The sequence below is a fragment of the Hemicordylus capensis genome, chromosome 1, assembly GCF_027244095.1.
Source record: "Hemicordylus capensis ecotype Gifberg chromosome 1, rHemCap1.1.pri, whole genome shotgun sequence".
Taxonomy (NCBI): Eukaryota; Metazoa; Chordata; class Lepidosauria; order Squamata; family Cordylidae; genus Hemicordylus; species Hemicordylus capensis.
In genome coordinates, this window is record NC_069657.1 from 427,103,790 (window position 1) to 427,125,804 (window position 22,015).

A 22,015-nucleotide genomic window follows, 5' to 3' on the forward strand; every position below is an offset into this window, starting at 1 on the left:
CTTAAGGAGGCAATTATTAGACCTTTTCTAAAGAAGCCTGCATTGGATCCCTCAGAGCTAAGCAACTATAGGTCTGTCTCCAACCTTCCATGGTTAGGCAAGGTAATTGAGAGGGTGGTAGCCTTCCAGCTCCAGGCAATCTTGGAGGGTACTGACCCATTTCAGACTGGCTTTCGGGCAGTCTATGGGGTGGAGAATGTCTTGGTCAGACAGATAGATGAGGGAATCCAGATAAGACAGAAATACTTATTTTGTGGGGGTCGGAACTCAGGAGATGATTTTGATGTGCCGGTTCTGGATGGGGTCACATTTCCCCAGAAGGAATACGTGTGCAGTCTGGGAGTACTTCTGGATCCAAACTTGTCCCTGGTGTTCCAGGTTGAGGCAGTGGTCAGAGGTGGTTTCTAACAGCTTTGGCTGATACGCAACCTGCATCCATTTCTTGAGATAAATGACCTCAGAAGAGTGGTACATCTGCTGGTAACCTCCAGACTTGACTACTACAATGTGTTCTATGTGGGGCTGCCTTTGTACATAGTCTGGAAACTGCAGTTGGTCCAGAATGCAGCAACCAGGTTGGTCTCTGGGTCATCTCATTCCTGTATTGAAAGAGCTACACTGGCTGCTGATAGGTTTCTGGGCAAAATAGAAGGTGCTGCTTATAAACTATAAAGCCCTAAACAGCTTAGGCCCTGGGTATTTAAGAGAACATTGTCTTCGTCATGAGCTTCACTGCCCATTGAGACATTTGTCTGCAGTTGCCACCAGCTCATCTGGTGGCTACTCAGGGACGGGCTTTCTTCGTTGCTGTCCTGAGATTTTGGAATGTGATCTAGAGCCTCCCCATCTCTGACTATAAGAGCCTCCTCATCTCTGAAAACCTTTTAAAAGGCAGTTAAGACACATTTGTTCACCCAGGCTTTTAATTAGATTTACAGGTGGTTTTTTTTTTTTTTTTTTTAACAGTTTTTAATATTGTGTTAAATTTTAAATTATTTTACTGCAAACTGCCCAGAGATATAAGTTTTGGGTGATATATAAATGTGCTAAATAAAATAAATGTTTAATGCCCTACTTTCCCCAGATATTCAGTTATCTAATTTCCTGTATATTCCCCTCCATTGTCTGATATCAGAATTTGAGGCTTCCTTCCAAACCTGTTGCAAACTCTTGCAACATTACTCCAATTAAAAGTACTTGGTTCTTTTCACTAATTAAATAAGTAATGTATATCTTGAATAATCATCTATGAAAGTTAACAAATACTTGTTTCCCCCAATGAATTGATCTGCATGGGCCCACAAATACCACTGTGTATCAGGTCAAGAGGTTGCTGTGGCTTTCTTTCTCTGAGTTGAGGAAAGGTGGGTTTAGTTCCCTTCACCCTTACACAGCACGTACACTTGAACTCACTTGAATTACAGTGACTTATATTTAGGCTTCTGGCTAGATCCTCCTTCTCCAGCTGAAGTATTGCATTCGGGACTCTATGTCCCATTCTTCTATGCCATAAATTCAAACAATTTTAATGTGAGCATTGTTTTCCAATTTTGGCCTCTTCATTTATACAATCCACTTCAAATAGGTCACTCTTGTAAGTCCTTTTCATAAGTAGCTCACCTTTATCTGTGACAAAACAGTGTTTTCCTTTGAACTTCATCGCATAACTTTTCTCTGTAGCACATCTATCTCTCTATCTATCATATTTTTATACCGCCTGGTATGTAAATCTCTAGGTGGTGCACAGAGATTTAACTGACATTAGGCTGGACTCGTGTGGGCACAAACAATGCATCCTCTACAGTCAGTTTCACTGTTTCTCCTTTTGCAGTTTGCATTGTAGCCTTGCAGAATCTCGACCTTCAGCAAACATTTGCTTCCCATCCACTAGAAAAATGGGAACCTTATAATTTGTGCCCAACTTAATAAATCTTTCTCTCTCCTTTATCAAATTGCTGGTTGTGTCTGAATCAATACCAATTCCAGCATTACATTTTATACAACCACCTCTCAAATTATTCTCTGTTAGCAACATAGTTTTATATTTGTCAGACTTATTCTCTCCTTGCTTCCATGCATTTTTGTATGCTTAGGTGACTCATTCCTCTTGAAATGTGGTATCTTCTCCTTTCTATTTGCAAATTCTTTGTTCTGAGGATATTGAGCTTTCATATACCTGTGACTCCCACAGACAAAACACTTTTTCTTCTTTTGATAGATTTTAAAAGCATTTTCTTCACTTTAGTTGCTGCCCATTGCCTCTGCTCAAATGAACCGTCTTCCAAGTGGTTTATTAAAAACTACAAACTAAAATCACCTTTGGCTTCCAATCTATTTACAATAGGCTCAAAATATTCAGGAAGACTGTTCAATAACAATCCAATCCAAAACATATTGGTTAAACTTATTCCAAATGCTTGCTGCTGTTGTGAAGTCTCCAACATCTCATTTACATGCTTAGACAGATTCTCTCCTTCCTTTAGATTCTTATTACACATCTTTATAACTTGATGCACCTTGAAGACAGCAGACTTTATTACATACAATTTCTTCAGAGTCTCCCACATGTCCTTTGTATGCTGTTTATTTCTTAAATGCACCAATATAGTATCACTCACCGATAAACAAATTATCCCAGAGGCTTTATCACCTGCACTGTCCCAGGCCTTTCATTCTTCTCCTCCTCTGACAGGGTGCCCTGTGTGTAAGACCCTGCTGATTCTGTGGGTTTTTAGGAGCATATCCATTTTGAAAGACCACAGTTCAAAATCTGGACATTGTAACTCCTCAATCCTCTGTCCTGTCTCCATCTTTGAGAAAATCTTGTTTTCTTATTCAGGCTAATTGACTTAAACCACCCTGAACCATTTTTGGAAGGCTGATATATACATCAAATAAATGCTACTACTACTAATTACTTTCTTCACCAGTCTCAGAGCTCTGCGCGCATAACCCTGTTAAGGGGTGTGGGGAGAAAGATCAAAGTCCTCACAGAGCAGAGTATGCTCTGGTGATAAAGAAGTTTAGCCCAAGAGATTATCTGGAGACAGTAGGTTGAATTCAAAAACAAAGATTTATTAAGAAAGTAAAACATCATATACTGAGAGTCATTGAACAACATACCCAAACAAGCACTAGCCCTCAACAACTGAACAATTCTAACTGACTCTTAACTGACCAAGAGAGACCTATTAACATCTCATCTTGCCTCTAGTGGCCAGAAGAGGTTATTGTGGTGCTAAGAACAATGCTTTAGAATTCTCACTTCGACCAAATAAATTGTGTAAAAATTGAAAATTAGCCTCTCCCCCCTCCCTTTTTGTATTCAGAAGCCCTTCATAATGTGAGGCCCTAAGCTGTACCATGTTTAGTTTGTGCCTAAATCCAGGACTGTCAGCAATGGGCCCTTTCTGAGGCAGCTGCCCAACAATGTCAACTCCAGTGCTGACCCCAGCGCTGAGGATGTTACCCTACACTTCGGCAGTTGTAATTGGCTGACCTTGGAATCCATTTGCATTCCCCAAGCTTTTCTAGTGAATGGCTGAAAGGACATTCAGTCTTTCCAGAATTTCTGAAAAAAACGTTTTAAAAAGAGAAAAAAGAGTGGAGTGCAGTCCAGATTCCCTGCTAGTCTCCTCAGTCCTTCCCAAGCAAATCCCTCCCCCTAAAATCCAAACGCACATCTTGAGAAGAGGGAAGGGGTAACTGGCACTGTATAGAGGAGAGGCTTTGTCAGTTTCTCTTAGACTAAAAAGCACACTGCTGTGCATGCTGGGTAGCATGGGATTTGCAGTTTCCTCTGTCTCCTGCTTCTAATTGGAAACAACATTCCTAAACAAGCTCAGGAGTGTAACTCCAATTAAGGAAGAAGCCCGCAAGTATCTCTCTCCTGTAACTAGTGAGTGCTCCCCACTGCATGTGATGCCTTCCTATTTCCACAGGGTAAGGTTTGTTTTGGTTGGGCCACTGATTGACAAGTGTCAGGGAGGAGGTGGGTGATTGGGGAGAGGGTCTTCTCAGCTAGTGCCCAGTTTATGGGGTTCTTTCTCCAGGGAGGCTTTCCAGGCACTCCACATTGCTGCTGTTTAGGTGGCTGGTGAAGACCTCCTTATTTTCCTGGCCTTTTAATTTGGGGGGAGATTATTACTTCTGCCAGCTTTATCTGCTGTTTTATCCCTCGGCCCCCCCCCCACTTTTTGGCAAATTATGGGTTTTTTTAAAAATCATGGTTTTTCTTGATTTTACATCAAAGTGTTTGTTTATGTGTATAGATGTTAACTTAGTAACTAACAATGATGAAACTTTAAAAATCTGACCAAAATATTTGCTAATGGGCAAAAAGTCCTCTTTTAAAGTGGTAGTACTGTTATTTTGGTCTAGGCTACTTAAGATCCAGGGTACTCTGTGGCTGCCCCAAGGCTCTGGAATACGTGCCCTGTCAAAATGAGAGTTTCTCCATCTCTGATTGCTTTTTAAATGGCCCCCAAGATGCACCTGTTTTCTCAAGCTTTTAGTTAAAATTGATTTTAAACAGTTTTTATTCTGCAAAATTGTTTTATTTATTTATTCTGTTTACATTTGTTCTAAATTATGTACATCACCTAGAGATGCACATATCAGACAGTATATAAATAAATAAAAGAAGCTGACCTGGCACAGAGCATTTGCGCCCCTAGTTTTCCGGCGGCGGCCGCTTCTCCTCGGCCCGCCCGCCCGGCCGCCGCCACCGCCTCTCCTCGGCCCACCTGGCTAGCCCGTCCCCGTTGCTAATTGGCAGCTCACTCACGAACTCTCACAAGAGCTGCCACGCATGGGATTAGCGATGGGTACGTTTACAAAAATTATATATAGAGAGAGAGATTTAGCAGGGAGAGAGCAGCTATCCCTTTTCAGTCCCACACTGCATCTCTTCCAGTGGTGTTGCTGATGGGGATGAGGTCATTGCTCAGTGGTAGAGCATTTGCTTTGCACGTGGAAGGTCCCTGGTTCACTCTGTGGCATCTCCAGGTAGGGCTGGGAGAGACCCCTGCCTGAAACCTTGGAAAGCTACTGCCAACAATACTGAGCTAGATGGACCAATAGTCTCACTCATTATAAAGCAGCTCCCTATTTATCTTTCCTTGGTAATTTTGTTTTTGTTTTTTAATTGTGAGTCTTTTGAGGACAGGATACCATCTATTTTTTATTTTTTATTTTTGCTGTGTAAATCGCTTTGAGAACTTTGTTAGTTGAAAACGACTATATACATATTTTTTCCTAATTTAATAAAGAAAAAAAGCACATTGTCTTTCTTATGTAATCAGGTGAGCGTGCTGGGGAACTCCAGTTGGCAGTATGATGAGATGAGAACACAGTGTTATTTCCATCAGTTTGGAACAGAACAGCCCGATTTAAATTTCCGTAACCCAGATGTTCAAGAAGAAATTCATGTAAGTATCAGTTGCAATCCTACCATTAAGAAATTCTGAACTGTTCTCCCATCAAGAAATATTATTAATTTAAAGTAGTTCTTATGTGAACTGATGATCTGGAGAATGATGAGAATGAAGACATTCCATCAAGAACATGGAATTATTTCTAAAAATTGTATCCTATTTCCCAGCCTATAAGAGGTCTTGTAGTGGTCTACAACTCCTAAAAATAAAATAAAATAAAAATAATAGAGAGGACTATAAAGATCATGGCATGTTATGAAAACCACAAAAATAAGCCAGTCAAGCAGTCAATCAGCTCAAGTAGCTTAAAATCGGCCTTGACAAATTTCAAGTGCTAGGGAGCCATGGCACCTAGAAATTTAACCGTAGTGCCTAGACTAGCATAACCAGAGGTAGAGTTATTTGATAAAATCTTTGTTTGTCCCAAGCAGATCTCTAAGTATGTTACTTCTAAAGGGGATAAAGAGTAACCCAGTTACTAGGGGTGTGCCCGAATAAATTTTTGTGACTTGATTCTAGCTCGAATCAAATTGCAAAAACTTGAATTGATTCATTGAAAACAGCCGGGTTGGCTGGCTGCCTTGACAAATCAATCTCGAATCACTCAAATTGATTTGAGTGATTAGACCACCATTTTTGACCCTGAATTGAATCTCCCAAGTCACATCTTTACTGAAGGCATGAAAAAAAACAAATGAATGGGACTTCTGTATAGTATGTGAATGCATGAATTACAACATTGTCAGCTGCTGCTGCTGGGAACAAGACAAGCAGTTTCAAAAGGGGGCAATTTTGAGTGGAGAAGTGGTGAGGAGAAAGGGTGCTTAGGGTGTCACTGCCTGCCACATATGCATGTGCATGTACAGTTATTCACATGTTATCTTGAATGGACATGCAACATTTTTGTCTGTTTTCTTCTTTTGAGGGGGCCTGTACTGAGGTTTACATTTAAAATGAATGCGTGCACAGTCATTCACACAAAAACCTGTACATGTGTACCTGTGTGTACTCACAGAAGCCCTATTCAGTTCTACAAGTGTACAGATGTCTGCACATTTATACGTGTGTGTACCTGCATTCATTTTAAATTAAATCTGGGTACAGACCCCTCAAATGCATGGTAGAGCTAGGAAGTGTGCTGCTGTACCTGTGTTCAACATAACGTGTGAACACTTGTTCCTGTGTACAGATCTGTACTGCTGTACACTAGTATGAGTGCTGAACATCATGTCTGAATAGGGATAATGTAATGTATGAATAGGGTTTCCAACAAATGTTTATCTGGATCTTCATGGGGGGTGGAATTAATTGTGAGAATGAAAAAAAGTGGCAGGAGAGGAAGGGTTAAATATCCTTCCCCTACAGATTGTCTGCTCCATGCCATCCCTTCTCAGAGCTGCTTGTCCTTGGAAGAAGGGGACCTCTTTGTTAAGCGATAGTGCTAGTTAAGTGATGAGGTGGAGCAAGAGATTAGGAGTAGGGTAGGACACAACCAGATTATTGTACCACCTCAAGTTGCAGGTAGAAGGGAGGTGTGCATGTCTGAAGGCTTCTGCACTGAAAAATTCCCTGCAAACAGAAAACTAGTGTGTCAGACTATGCTTTCTCCTGGCATAGTAATTTTCTGTGTGCAGAGGTTTCTCCTGCCCTTCCTCTAGCAATGTAAAGTGATACAGTCTAGGGAAAGCATTATCACATGATTCTGTAGATCAAGCTTTCTTAACCTTGGGTCGCCATATGGTGTTCGATTACAACTCCCATCATCCCCAGACACAAAGGCTATGGCTAGGGATGATGGGAGGTGTAGTCCAACAACCTCTGGGGACCCAAGGTTAAGAAACTCTGCTATAAGATGGTTTTTCATTAGCTGGAGTACACTTTTGGTGGAAAGAAATGTCAAAACTGAGAGACCCAATGAGTCTGTGAGTGGGATGATATGAGTCAGTCAGTGGCTAATTATAGCAATCATGATGGGACACTGCCTCAAGATATGTAAGAGTACATGCCATTTAGCACCATAGCAGTGGGGTTTAGGACTTCAGGCCAACCAAGATCTGATTACTGAAACATCAGTTTATGTGTATAGGTAAATATGTAAATATACAGGTGACACTCGTTATCCATGGACTTGTGGATCACAGTTTTGTGTATCCGTGGTTGGGTCTTAGAGACCCAGTTTCTTTATTGGTTTTTATTGGTTTATTTGGTTTCTTTATTTTTAAGTGGCCGGAAATGACTTCCAATGTTATTGGGTTTAAAATTTTTTTTAACTGTTTTGGGGGTTTGGAGGGTATTGCTGGAGAATAAGGTACTGTGCATTTCTTCTCTTATTTCTGCCCCCACCCCCCGCTTGCTTTGACCCTTTGTTTGGTTAGGAACCTTACTCCTAGATTCCCATGGGGTAAGGTTTCATTATTCATGGTTTCCATATTTACACCGATAGACAAGAACAGAACCCCCACCAATAATGAGGGCCACCTGTATTGTCTATAAGCATGACTGCGTAGAAATCAGCATATTGATTCCTTATCTCTGTTTTATATTTAGGATATCATCAGATTTTGGCTTGGCAAGGGCATAGATGGATTTAGTGTTAATGCTGTTAAATTCCTTCTGGAAGCAACACACCTGAGAAATGAACCTCAAGTGAACAAATCCCAAAATCCGGTAACCAATTTTTGGCTTTTCCCTCCTCCAGGTGCTATATGGACTTAGCCCAAATAACATTTTCTTGTATTTTGCTAGTGGTGGTGCATCTTTCCTTGATAGGTGCTGCAGTCATCGGAATCCTGGATAACAAGCATGTTGTTATGTCAGTAGCCAGGTTAGGCTTTTGATCTGGTAGATTCTGCATAGGCTTGCAGCCACCAAATGCATGCCAGTTGTATCAATGTTATTTGTTTGGACTTTCCCCAAGGTAATGGATGCAGTGCTACAGAAACCTTCAAAACTGATTTGACCAGAGACGATGGTCAGACAGAAAACATGCACTACTCTGGCCTAAACACCTATTAAACTATACTAGTTTAACCCGTGCAGAGCATCTGCGCACTACTACTTGATTGCCCCCCTGACCCCCCTGCTTCAGCCCCCTCACCTCAAAAGATCCCTCCACCCTCACCTGAGCTGTGCTCCTGCTCCTCTTCCACCCTGTTGCTCCATCCCCCTCACCCCTCTTGGTCATGGCTGCAGTGTTGCTGGCACCAATTGGCCAAGCCACAGCCCCCTAAACCCAGAGACTTCCCCACCCTCACCCGAGCCCAGCTCTTGCTCTTCCCTGCAGGAGCAGCATCAGCAGCGGTTGATCAGGCCCTTCCTCATGGCTGCCACCACTGCCATGGCCACTTGTTCCGCTCAGGCTGCTGACAGACCCAGGCCCGGGCCCATCCTTTGCCTGCCTGCCTCCCTCCACCAATGGCCTTGGTAGCCCTGAGCAGCAGCAGCGGCAGCAGTTGACCAGGCCCTTCCTCACTGGTGCCGCCACCACCATGGCCACTCATTTCCCTCAGGCCGCTGACAGACCCGGGCCCGTCCCTCGCCCTTCCTTCTTTCTCTCTTCCCTTCTCCTCCACTCACTCTTCCCCTCTGTCTTTCTTCCCCTCTCCTCTCCCTCCCTCCCTCTCCCTCCCTTCCTGAGTTAACAGATCTTGTCCATCTTGTTTCCTCATCTAATTCACACAGTGGCAGCCTCCTTCTGAAGGGGCTCTTTCCTCCCTCATGATCCCTCTTTTCACAGACCCCTGCTCACTATCTCATTCACACACACACACACACACACACACACACACACACACACACACACACACATTCTCTCCTCTCCTCTCCAACCAAGCCAACCAACTTCTCTCCTCTACATCTTCCAACCAGTCAGTTGCATTCCAAATGACTTTAAAAATCACGGGCTCCTCCTCCCTATCTGCATATGAAATCCCCACTGCCCAATCACCATGGTGCTTCTGCTCTCACAGGCTCCTCCCCCCATCTGCATATGGTATCTCCACTGCCTAATCACCATGGTGTTTCTGCTCTGTTACCTCTGGTAAAGCACTATGTGGGCGGGGTTTGCCACCTGCATTCTGAGATAGATATATATATAAATATATACTAGCTTAACCCACGCAGAGCTTCTTCCCGCTAGTACTTGATTGCTCCCCTCAATTGCCAGCGCCGAATGGCCAAGCCACAGCCCCCTAACCCCAGAGACCTCTCTACCCTCACCCCCATTCTGCTCCTGCTCCTCCCTGCAGGAGTAGCAGCAGCTGTTGACTGTACCATTCCTCACTGCCACCGCCATGGCTGCTCATTCCCCTCAGGATGCTGACAGGCTCAGGCCCGTCCCTCACCTGCCTGCCTTCCTCTACCAATGGCCTCTGTAGCACCGAGCAGCAGCAACGGTTGACCACGCCTTTCCTTGCTGCTGCCGCAGCCACCATAGCTACTTGTTCCCCTCAGGCCACTGTGTGTGCACACAGCCTCCCCTGCTCTGCTGCCTGAGGATGGACTCCTGGCTCACAAGCTGTGTGTGCATATCCCAATTTGATGGGCAACCGCAACAGTGTAGTATTTTCTGGGCCTATCTGGCACTTTATTCAACTAGGAGGAGACAAATTGCGGGGGTTGCACTCCTGAAGACCTCATGAGTGCTCTTCAGAGTTCTAGGCCTCCCACAATGGCCCCAAGTGAAAGAAGTAGTTTTGAGATGTGCTGCAAGAACATTTTAAAAGGGGAACAGTCACACTGTCACCATGTCCATTCTTAAAAGCTATTGCCCCACATCCCCATGCTGCTTTTTGAACTTGCTGGATCTGAAAAAGAGCATTATGAGGGAGACTTCTAAGAGGGAAGCTCAGGGGTGCACAAGGACACTGGATCGCCACCATGGTCTCAGATGTCCGTTTCTCTCCGGAAGTGCCATGAGTCTGAGGTTTAATTGCAGCTCTCCCTTTGCTCTTCAAGGACAGCATCACAGCCTATTCTGAACTGTATCATGACTACACCACCACTCAGGTTGGCATGCACGATATAGTCCGCAGTTTTCGACACACCATGGATAAGTTCAGCAGTGAGCCTGGTAGATACAGGTAACGATATTGTGACATTCTTAACCAGTCACTTGGTTCTTTTAAAAATAATGTTAAAAGCTGCAGCTTCCCTCAGGAAGCAGGCTAAACTTCTTATTATTACTGCATTTACCTGAATCTAACTATCTACAGAGCCACCTAATGGCACAATGGGAAATGACTTGAGTAGCAAGTTGCCAGTTTGAATCCCTGCTGGTATGTTTCCCAGACTATGGGAAACACCTATATCAGGCAGCAGCGATATAGGAAGATGCTGAAAGGCATCAACTCATATTGCATGGGAGATGGCAATGGGAAACCCCTCCTGGATTCTGCCAAAGACAACCACAGGGCTCTGTGGTCACCAGGAGTTGACACTGACTCGATGGCACACTTTACTTTTAACTATCTATAGAACTAGTGTCCATACCTGAACAGAAGACGGCCACTTTAAGATGATCCCCTTAAAAAATAGAGGTTAAGCACAGGTTATACCTGTATTTATCCAAAAGGAGCAGCACTCTGAATTTAAGATGACCACCCTCCGCCCCCAATTCTACTGTTTCCACCCGCTTCCTCTGCACTCCCTTCCTTCCCCTCTGGGGAGAAGCCTCCTGGCCTCAGCAAAGGGCACATAGAGTCTAAAATTGAGCGAGGTGAGCCGGGATGCCTCCTCCTTTGGGCAGTTGAGATCATGGGTAGGAACATTATGGGATAGAAGAGCAGAGAAATGAGGCTCTTTGGGGGAGCATTTGTAGAATCCAGACGCAGACAGGAAGCAGTGAAGGGATTTGAGGAGGACGTGACATGATCAGAGGAGCATGCGGGAAATTATTTTGGTGGTAGAGTGCTGGATAGAGGGGTGGGGATTGAAGTAAGCCAGTGGAAGATCGAAGAAGAGAAGACTGAAATGGTCAAGGTGGCAAATAGCCAGGCTCTGAACGAGAGCTTTTGCCAAGGATGTCAGGGAGGAACTGAGAAGTACGGCTGCAGAAGGAGCACTGGGCTTGTGGTAGCAAACATGAATTGTCTCCTTTGCTAAGCAGGGTCTCCCCTGGTTTGCATCTGAATGGGAGACTATGCGTGTGAGCACTGCAAGGTATTCTCCTTAGGGAGTGGGGCTGCTTTGGGAAAAGCACTTGCATGCAGAAGGTTCCAAGTTCCCTCCCTGGCATCTCCAATATAACGCTGAGAGAGACTACAACTTTGGAGAAGCCCTTGCCAGTCTGCCAGTGGACAAATCTGAGCCAGATGGATCAATGGTCTGACTCAGTAGATGGCAGCTTCCTATGTTCCTATGAGGAAGCAATATAACATCAAATAACTTGCCGGCAAAACTTAGTTTTGGATTCAGGTTAAATACAGTACTTTTCACTATTGATAAAATAACTCCAGTGTTTCAGAATAATTCCATGTGAGCTGTTTCTTTTCCAGTATTGGGAAAGAAAGAAAAAAAACACCTGTCCATTATCCTAGCATTATGTTGCATTCTAACTGTTTGCATAAAGGTTCTACATGGCTGCAAGAAGCTTCAATTCACCAAAGGAAGAGTTGTGCCCACACAAGAGGTCCTTAGAAAGTGGTCCTTGAATGAGCACAACTCTCCTTCTGTGAACAGCTAGGATACAATCCATTATCTACATATTTTGTTTTCCCATCTTTAATAGACACTGCACAACTATGTTTTAAGATGTTTTATTGGCATCCAATATTTTATTTCCAACAATATTATAAATGATATTATAAATGAGATTTCAGGTTTATTCCAACATTGTGCTATCAATATTCTTGTAGCTTTGAGCAAATGGGGAATTAATTCAATTTTCTTGCAGCTGTATGCAAATAGAAAACTAATTCATGCTTTTGAGCCTCTGCTAAATTTTCTAAGTATTTAAAAAATGACAGTTCTATGTCTTCTACTATTAAATATCTGCACCTTCAAAATGTGTATCTTGGGATACATCTTTCTTTAAACAATGGCAACAATTTGGAGAGGCTACGAGATATATTTGTCTCAGCCCCCAGGGTTCAACATACCATGATTGCAGAGAGCGATTTTCCATAAAGTTTATAAATGGTGATAAGCTTATTCCAATTATTTTTTCTTCTCAGTGGGTTCTCCCCTTAGGGAAGGGCTGTAGCTCAGTGGAAGAGCTCATGATTTGTGTATAGAAGACTCCAGTGCAATCCTGAGTGTCTCTTGAGACCTCTAGGAGATATCCTGAAGAACCACTCTTAGTGGGGTTCCCAACCTTAGATCCCCCAATATAGTTGGACTATAACTTCTTCGGCCATTGTGGCTGGGTCGTGATGGGAGTTGTAGTCAACATCTGGGGATCCAAGTTTGGTGCAGACAATACAGTTGGCCCTTGTTATCTGCGGCAACTGCGGTTTTTAGCATATCTGCAGATGGATCTTAGAGACCCAGTTTCATTATCCGTCTGCAGTATTGAAAATAGGCAATTTTCATCTAGCCAGAGTTCCTGGGCTACCAGAAGTGACTTCCAGTGTAATTTCTGGTGGCATTTCCTGTCTGCAGGCAGTGCGGAGCCATTTTGTGACTCTTGTTTTTTTTTTAAAAAAAGCCTACAAAAAGCAGCCGATTTGTAGATTTGGTGGAGGGTGGGGGTGGAGCATTGCTGGAGAGCTGGAAAGTAAGGTACTGTGCTGTACTACTTTTATTTCTGCTCCCCCCCCCCACATTTTTTGTTTGTTTTTGGCAATTTTTAGCCTACACTTATGAGCTCATCTGGCATTGTGTGTGTGTGTGTGTGTGTGTGCCACTATCAACTTCGCAATGCCTGGACCAATATGAACCAAATTGGGTACAGTGGTAGCGACACCTCAGCGGTGTAGTTTGTGATGTCATGCACCCCAGTTCAAAATGGTGGACGTGTGAACATTTGAAGTGCAAGTGGGCTAAATCGTGAACCGCCTAACCAATTTGAACCAAATTTGCTACAGCTGAAGGGAGTCATAGGGATGCCTCGATGGTGTTGTTCATAATTATGTAATCCACCCTGATTCAAGATGGTGGACATGGGAATGTTTTAGGGACAAGTGGGCTAACTTGTGGACCTCCTAACCGATTTGAACCAAACTTGGTACAGTTGTAGTGAGTGACACATAGGCACACCTCAACAGCATAGTTTGTGATTATGTCATCTACTCCAGTTCAAGATGGCAGACACTTGAATGTTTGAGGCACAAGTATGCTAACTTGTGGACTGCCTAACCAATTTGAACCAAATTTGCTACAGTTTTAGGGACACATAAGGAGGGCTCAGTGGCATAGTTTATGGTGATGCCATCCACCCCAATTCATCTTGGCAGACATGCGAACATTTAAGGCTGAAGTGGGCTAACTTGTGAGGATAGTAATTATCAATTAAGATTACAGTGAAACAAAAGTAGGCAGATTAGTTCTTACCAGAACAACTTGTTTTTTGTGCAGGCACCTAACCCCAATTCCCTTAGAGTTAAGGTTTCATTATTTACAGTTTCCATATTTGCAATTGTAGGTGAGAACAGAACCTCAGCAAATAATTAGGGCCTCCTCTACTGAGTTAGGTGGAACAATGGTCTGATTTAGTATAAAGCAGCTGCATATGTTCATGATGGCAACCTTGGGTGAAGTACTGTACATTTTTCAGTAGAAAATAATCCCGGGTTGGAACGATATTTTACCGTGAGGAGGGAAGCTACCTTAGGAGCTATTTTAAATAGGTGAGATTCACTAGTAAACTTTTATTTATTTACTCATTTATTCATTCAATTTATATACTGCCTTTCTTCCAAGGAAAGTATGAACAGTTACACTGCCTTTGATGTTAAAGTACTTGTCATGTAGAGCTGGGACTCAGTGGGATGTTATATAAAGAACCATGTTATATAAAGAATGGCTGGGATTCAATGGGATGTTATATAAAGAACCAGTGTTTCTTTTGTGATTGCTATATTAAATAAAAAACACTGACTTCAATTTTGTGAAGTAAATTCAGTTTTATGTGGGTTGTTTTTTTTCTTGTTTTGAAGATTTATGGGCACAGAGGCCTACCAGGACAGCATTGAGGGGACAATGATGTATTATGGGACATCTTTTATTCAAGAAGCAGATTTTCCTTTTAACCTCTATCTTATGAACATGAAAGAAATCTCAGGAAATGATATTTTTGAAATGGTAACTTTGTGGATGAAGAATATGCCACAAGGGAAGTGGCCAAGCTGGGCGGTAAGCTTTTGACCCTGAGGCCTTATGGTCTTATGACAGCTCACACCCAACATTCTATGATTCCAACTGTGGCCAGACAATTGCTAATTATATTTATGTGTCTGTTGTGTTTGTATCCCTACCTTTCCTGCAAGGTGTTCATGATAGCACACATGAGATTATTATCCTTAGTATTTTCCTTATAATCTATATTTTTGTGAGGGCAGTTAGGGTGAGTAATAATTTATTTATTATTTTGAAAACTTGATACACCGTGCTTTTGCAACAGCAACCACAGTAGCACAAGAAGCACTAGAAAACAGGAGACAATAGGCCACAGAAAGTGCATTAGATTTTTTTTTTAAGCTGGTGGGGGACACATAACAAAAAAATCTCATATAGCAGCAGAGTTTTTTTTTTAAACCCACTCTCAATTTCCACCAGAAATAATTCAAAACCCCAAACCATTCACCCAGTTCTCACTTGGCATCTTAAAAGCATGGCTGACATTCTAAGGAAGTGGGAGTGCTGATGACATCAGTACCTATGCGCCTCATGCTCTCTTATTTAATCAATTACTTTTAAAAAATTAATTAAACCGCATTGGTCTCTGTGCTTTCAAAGCATGTGCAATCTTGCTCAAGATTGCATATACTTTCTGGAGGTTGCCTGCACTCTGTTAAAGCACATCACTCGGGGTCAAATGACACATTTCCATTTGGAGTGCTTCTGGAACACAGGTGAGTTCCAATGAGTATTTGCATGGTTGCTCCAGAATGTTTGTACTTTGGAAGGATGGAGTGCAGGGCAGGGGCTAGCGCTGCATGGGCGATGATGTTAGGAGCCACCATGCTTTGTTAGGATGTCAGCCACTAAGTGTGGGGGCTAGGTGAGCCTCCCTAGGGAGGGCATTCCAGGGTAGGTGCCACAACCCAGAACACTGTTGTAGGAAAGCAGTATAAAAATTAATTAAATTAATGAAATTAGAAGGCCCTGCTTCTTATGGATATTTGCCATACTCTGCTGGTGGTGGAATCCAGAGCAGGGTCTCAGATGTAGAACAAAGCTCTCGGGGAAGAACATATGGGGGAAAAGCAAAAATCATGACTGACTAAGGGCTATCCAATGAACTTCATGACTGAGAAGGGATTTTATTGCAGCCGCCTTTCCATCTCAGGCTGCTTTTGAAATGTTACTAGTATGTTCATTATTTACTACATATATATGACACTCTGCAACAGTTAGCATCTTGAATTGAGGTTGGAACTCCCTAAATTTCAAAGTTGCATGCTCTACAGTGCTCTCTCTTTCTACTAGTCACATGGTTCTGTGCCTAAACATCAATATGGCAACCCTCAAATATAGCATACTGAAAAGTGTTTTAACTATCACAGTGTTGATGCTCTCTGTGTCTGCTCAATCTTCCTTTTTCTGCCTATATATTATAAAAAGGTACCCTGCTGTTTAAATCTAATATTTTGTTGCACACATGTAAGTAGCTTTGATGATTAGATTTGATAAGACCATTCCTTTGTATTTAGTGACCTCAGAACAATTTATTCCTTTTACCCTGCATGGAGCAAAAGTTCTTTTAGCAGAAAGCAATATTAAAATACTTTATTGTGAATATTGACCAGTCATTACAAAGCACAAAAGCACTTGATCAATATAATAAAATTAAGATTAAAATAAAATGAGATTTTTCCCTTGGAGATATAATCTATCCAAGTACTCTACAGCAAAGGTCATTTTTTCAAAAAATATGCTTATCTCATTGTAAATGCAAACTTCATTCATTTATAAATGGCCATTAATTGCTTGCTATTGTAAGCACAACATGATATGGCCAACATGTGGGTTTTATGGGGTCGATACCTTGTAGCAAATGTGTTGTGTTGTTTCTTAGCCGAATTGTGTTGTTTCTTAGAAATTACTATAAAATAAGTTCCTTTTAATTTAGGTTGGAGACCCTAACAGTGCTCGTATCTCCTCTCGGATTGGAAAGGAATACATAAATGTTATAAACATGCTTCTTTTAACCCTTCCTGGAACACCTACAACATACTATGGTGAAGAAATAGGGATGGAAGATGATACATCAGAAACTGTGAGTTAAAAAATCTGGAATTCCAGTCGTACAGTAAGTGCTGCTGAGGAAACCAAACCTCATACATAAAGGGAACTTTCTTCATATGTTGTAAAACATAGGTAGTAAAACCTTGCTGATTGACTTCCTGATTGCTCTGTAACAAGGAGTCCTTCCTCCAGAAGTCCTTCCTTGTATCCTAAGGAAACTTTAGGATACAGCTCTGTCGAACTACTTCACATTTTCTATTTATAAATAAGTGAAAGACTACCAGTGTATTCTGTTCTAGAAACTAAAGTTAAATTACATAGTCCCAAGACTGTCTCCTGCAGCAAAAGTTACTTTAGTGGATCAAATTATACTACATTACTTTCTCATTCCCTACATATAGCCAGCAAAGGTATATGGCAGTAAAAAAAAAAAGGACAGACAAAACAAAACATTTATTCACACAACACATACTTATGGAATTTTAAGCCCCAAGATGTGATGGTCACTAACAGACAAATTCCTGGTGGGTGGTTCTATCAATGGCTATGGCTAGCAGTCAGGGTGACTATATGGGAATTCCATGTTTAGGCCACACTGCCTCTGAATATCATTGCTGAGGAGCAGCAGTGGGATAGAGTTATTGTTTGGGGGCTTCATGCCTTGCTTGTAGACTTCCTAGTGGCATCTGGTTGGCCACTGTGGGAAGCAGGAAGATGAACCAGTCTGATCCAGAAGGGCTCTTCTATGTTCTTATATGGGGATGCAGCTAAATAGCAATTGCGATAGGCAAGAAGCTCACATTGATAATATTAGGTGCCAGTGGTGAACTAGGAAATGCAAATACACTTGTATTGTGACTGCCCTCGAATATTTGGAGAGCACTGTTGAACAGATGGCATCAGTCTGTAATGATCTCCAAGTATTCTTGAGCATCACAAAAAGTTGTTTAGTACTTCCAAGTCCAACCTTCACCACCACCATTAACGCCTGGTTGTGTCTGCTGATATGAACCTCTTGGTTGTTGGTCAGTAGTAGAGTGGTGCAACTTACAACCCTACATGAACTACTGCTATCATCAGCCTTTTTTTTTTTTTTAATTTGCTCGGTTCTCCAAGTACAAGATGGGCCTCTTTAAGGAGGCAGAGACTGTTGGCAGGGAGACATGTGCTCCCCTTCTTAACGCCTTAGCATTATGCTGATTGCCTCTCCCTTTTAGGGATGTGGACAAACTGGTTCGGAGGCCATTTTACGGGCCTCCGAACCGGTTTGAACCCTGGCTGGCTCGAAGGTTCGATGATGGGGGTGTGGCTTTAAGGGCGGGGGAGGATGCACTTACACCCCCCGGTGCACAAATCCCTAAAAGCTTGTTGGGGCAGCAGCGTACCTCCCTGCTGCCCCATTCTGATGTTCTCCGGACATAACCAGAAGTAGTAACTATGACTGGGCATGTTGCGCACGTCGGGTGTGTGCGATGTGTGCACATGTGCGCAATGACGCCCTGACGGGCTTTTAGGGAATCGTGTGCTGGTGAAGTAAACGTGGTGGGGGGAGGGAAGTGCATCCTCCCCCACCCTTGAAGCTATCCCCCCCAGCCGTCGAACTGGCCCCTGCCAGTTCCACGCACATCCCTACTCCCTTTCTCAATGCTGAAGAACAAACAGTCCAACTTTCCTCAAAGTTTTTCATTTTTCTAATGCCCATGCTGGTAGCTTATCTATTTTGCTTCCTCCTACCCATCAGATGTTCACAGAAATATAGTAGTTAACTTCAGTATTAGCACAGAGACAGATGCCCCATTCAGACATTATGTTCCACTCTTGTACAATGAGTATACAGTGTACACAGGTACAGTTATTCACATGTTATGTTGAACACAGGTGCAGCAGTAATCTTCATATCATGTAGTTGAAGGGTCTGTAGCTAGGCTCACTTTTTGAAAGAACATAGGTTCTGTCTGTACAGACATTCACACAAAAACATGTACCTGTGTACAGACATCTGTACAACAATGTCTGAATAGGGTTATAATCAACGAACAATCAGATGCTAACACAATGTTAGAGAGGGAGAACCTGTTTTAGGCTGCCTTATACCTACTTTTCCTGCATGACTGCTCTACCTCTATATTGTTTCCATGTTGATCATGTATGAATAATTCTGGCCAAATGGTTTTGGTATGCTTAAAAATCACACAAGCAGCACCTCAGCACTTTGTGAGGTCTGCCACCATTTGTACACTAGAATTTATTTTAAGTTTTCAAATTTTGGGGACTTGCATTTAATTATTATAGCTATTTGGAATATGTATAGCCCATTGAATACACTGCAAATGAGAAAAACATTCAATAAACAATTAAGGTAATCAGAGCAGTTTGTATAGCAAAAGGAGTGAGAAAAATGGTACCCTGTCCAAAAGGGCTCACAATAGAAAAAGAAATACAAGGGAGACACCAGTAACAGCCCCTGGGAGGGATGTAATTCTGGGTTTGGTTAGGGACAAACCCTGCTAAATCAGAGAGCCACCATTTTCAAAAGGTACCTTTTTGCCCAGTTAGCAAAGTGAGATGGGCCATCTCTTAATCAAAAGCCATCTCTTACAGGTACATTTTTTCAACAAAACATTTCATTTAGCAATGAATAGTGCTATTTATTATTTTGTTTAGGCAAGCTTTCCAGAAAAATCGCCTATGCAATGGGATGACAGTCTTCATAGTGGCTTTACTGAAGGCAACTCAACCTGGTTATCCGTAAATCCTGACTATCCAAATGTAAATGTGAAAGTAAGTATGAGAGTTCTATTTAACTTAGTCCAAAAGGGAGCAGGGAAAGGGGGGAAAAGGATTTTATTTTGCAGGGCAATGGCTGACATATTGTGAGTGCCCCAGAGATTCAAGAGAGGGGTATATGTGCAGCTTTGAGCCACCAAACACCCCATGCTCACTGCTTGCAAGTGTAGGGCTATTCTGTACCTCCTAAGGAGTGGGTAACTTCTCCCATGTTGCCACTGCCATGGGGAATAATGGTAGTAGTGGCGCGCCAGCAACCCCTGGTGGCGCAGTGGTAAAACTGCCGCCCTGTAACCAGAAGGTTACAAGTTCAATCCTGACCAGGGGCTCAAGGTTGACTCAGCCTTCCATCCTTCCGAGGTCGGTAAAATGAGTACCCAGAATGTTGGGGGCAATATGCTAAATCATTGTAAACCGCTTAGAGAGCTTCCAGCTATAAAGCGGTATATAAATGTAAGTGCTATTGCTAAATGTAAGTGCTATTCCTTAAGAGACATGAAACAGGCCGACATTCACAAGCAGTGTACACAGATTGTTTGGTGGCTTGGAAGCTTTTGGATCCATGGGAAGCTGTGCAGTATGTCAGCCAATGACTGCAAGGTAAAATCCCTCAGATGAAGTGCAGTAAATGTGACTTCTATTTCAATGTTCCTCTCTTCACCTGTGCCAAGTGCACAGAGGAACTAGATCATCTCATAACTTGCCTATTAAACATGCAATCACTAGTACAGGAAACCTGTGTGTACCTATGTGCATCCATCTTACTTAGGACTACCGGCCAATTAACTAAGGCTGCAATCCAATGCATATATATCTCCACCGAAAATTCCATTGAACTCAATAGGACTTCATTCTGAGTAGACATGCATGGGATGTCATTTCAATATTTCCCCTTAATTAATCAATTTGAATATTTTTTAAAAATATATAAATTTAGTTATTTTTTTATTACAGAGAAAAAAGAAATTCAATTTCTTGAAATCAAAGCATACAAAGTTTTACGCCAAGAATCAATAGTCAGGATAAAGTAAAAAGAGAAATAAAAAATAAATAAAAGAACAACAAGAAAGACTACTTACACCAACTGGATTTCAATCACGAAATCATAGATCACAAATCAAAACCAGATCTTGGAAACAAACAATGACCTTGTTGAACATCATATTTTATGAAAGGTTCCCAAGTTAATAAAAAGGATTCTGAAGGAGAGTTATTCACATAAGTCGAAACTTTGGAAACAGAGGCATAGTCCCATAATTTAATAAACCAATCAGCTAAAGAGGGGATTATAGAAGAACGCCAATTGGCAGCATAAAGAATCCTCACTGTCGTGATCATATATAGAGACAATTCAGTATACTTCACTGGAATATAAGATTTTGTCAAACTTAAAAGAAAGATTTCTGGTAGAAAAGGAAATTTGATACCCAAAATTTGCTCCATTTTAGAATGTATTTGTTTCCAAAATGATTGGGCGGTATCACATGTCCACCACATACGATAAAAAATCCCTATGTGATGGTTACATTTCCAACACTCTTGAGAAACTGCTATCAGTTTTATGAACAGTCATGAGTTACATACCACTGAAAAAACATTTTATACCAATTCTCCCGCAAATTATTGCTGAGGGTAAATTTAATACCTTTCTACCACTGATATTCCCAATCACTAAAATCAAATCATGCACACCTTTACTTGTTCTGTTTCAGTATCATATTTCAATAACAATGTATAGACTGTACCAAGCAAATGATCAGGATTTTTTTGAATTAATTTTTCAAAATCAGTCAAATCCCTAAGTTTCCCTCCTTGTCAATGTAATTCATGTTGAAACCATTTGAATATACTGAAACCACGGAAGTTTTTGAACGGACTCCTTTATAAGCATTTGAATAGGTTTCAATTTCACATTATCAACTAGTAAATTCTGCAAAGTACAAGATTTTTATAATGCCAGCATCTCAATAAAGGTGCCCTTCTGGAATATAATAAGCCTCAAAACTGGAGGGAATATAAAATACTTTACAATTTAAGAAACAAAAACAATCCTATTGTAGTAAACGGAGGAATGATCAGAAAATATCACATGGTCAGTGAGCCATTATCACATATTACCATTTTTGAAAATTGTTATTAGTTGCTGGCACTTAACACTATAAAGAGTATCAAATAATTTCTCAAATTTAGATGCCACCAGTTGGCACTATAACCAAACTAAAGGATGCCTGATTTGTATATGGCAACATTACAAACCCCCAACCCCCAAATCTTGGGGGAAAACAAACACTTATGCAATGATGGATTGAGATGATAATGTATTGAAATTTATTAACATAAAAATAAGAGTATTTGGTGGAAGTCTATAAAAACAATGGGAGACTGAGTGGAGTCATCTAAGAAAACAGGGGACCTTTGGTCAATTGAGGGAGGTGTACTTGAAGAAG

General features: G+C 41.8%; 1 protein-coding gene across 1 annotated transcript in view; it reads left to right on the forward strand.

Moving 5' to 3' along the window:
- SLC3A1 (solute carrier family 3 member 1) overlaps window positions 1-22,015 on the forward strand; it is a 37,604-nt gene that overhangs the window by 14,925 nt on the left and 664 nt on the right. Inside the window, exons 4-9 of the mRNA XM_053311935.1 lie at window positions 5,304-5,429; window positions 7,983-8,102; window positions 10,392-10,516; window positions 14,531-14,726; window positions 16,666-16,812; window positions 19,446-19,562. Coding sequence (XP_053167910.1) covers window positions 5,304-5,429; window positions 7,983-8,102; window positions 10,392-10,516; window positions 14,531-14,726; window positions 16,666-16,812; window positions 19,446-19,562 — 831 coding nt within the window. The remainder of the gene's footprint in view (window positions 1-5,303; window positions 5,430-7,982; window positions 8,103-10,391; window positions 10,517-14,530; window positions 14,727-16,665; window positions 16,813-19,445; window positions 19,563-22,015) is intronic.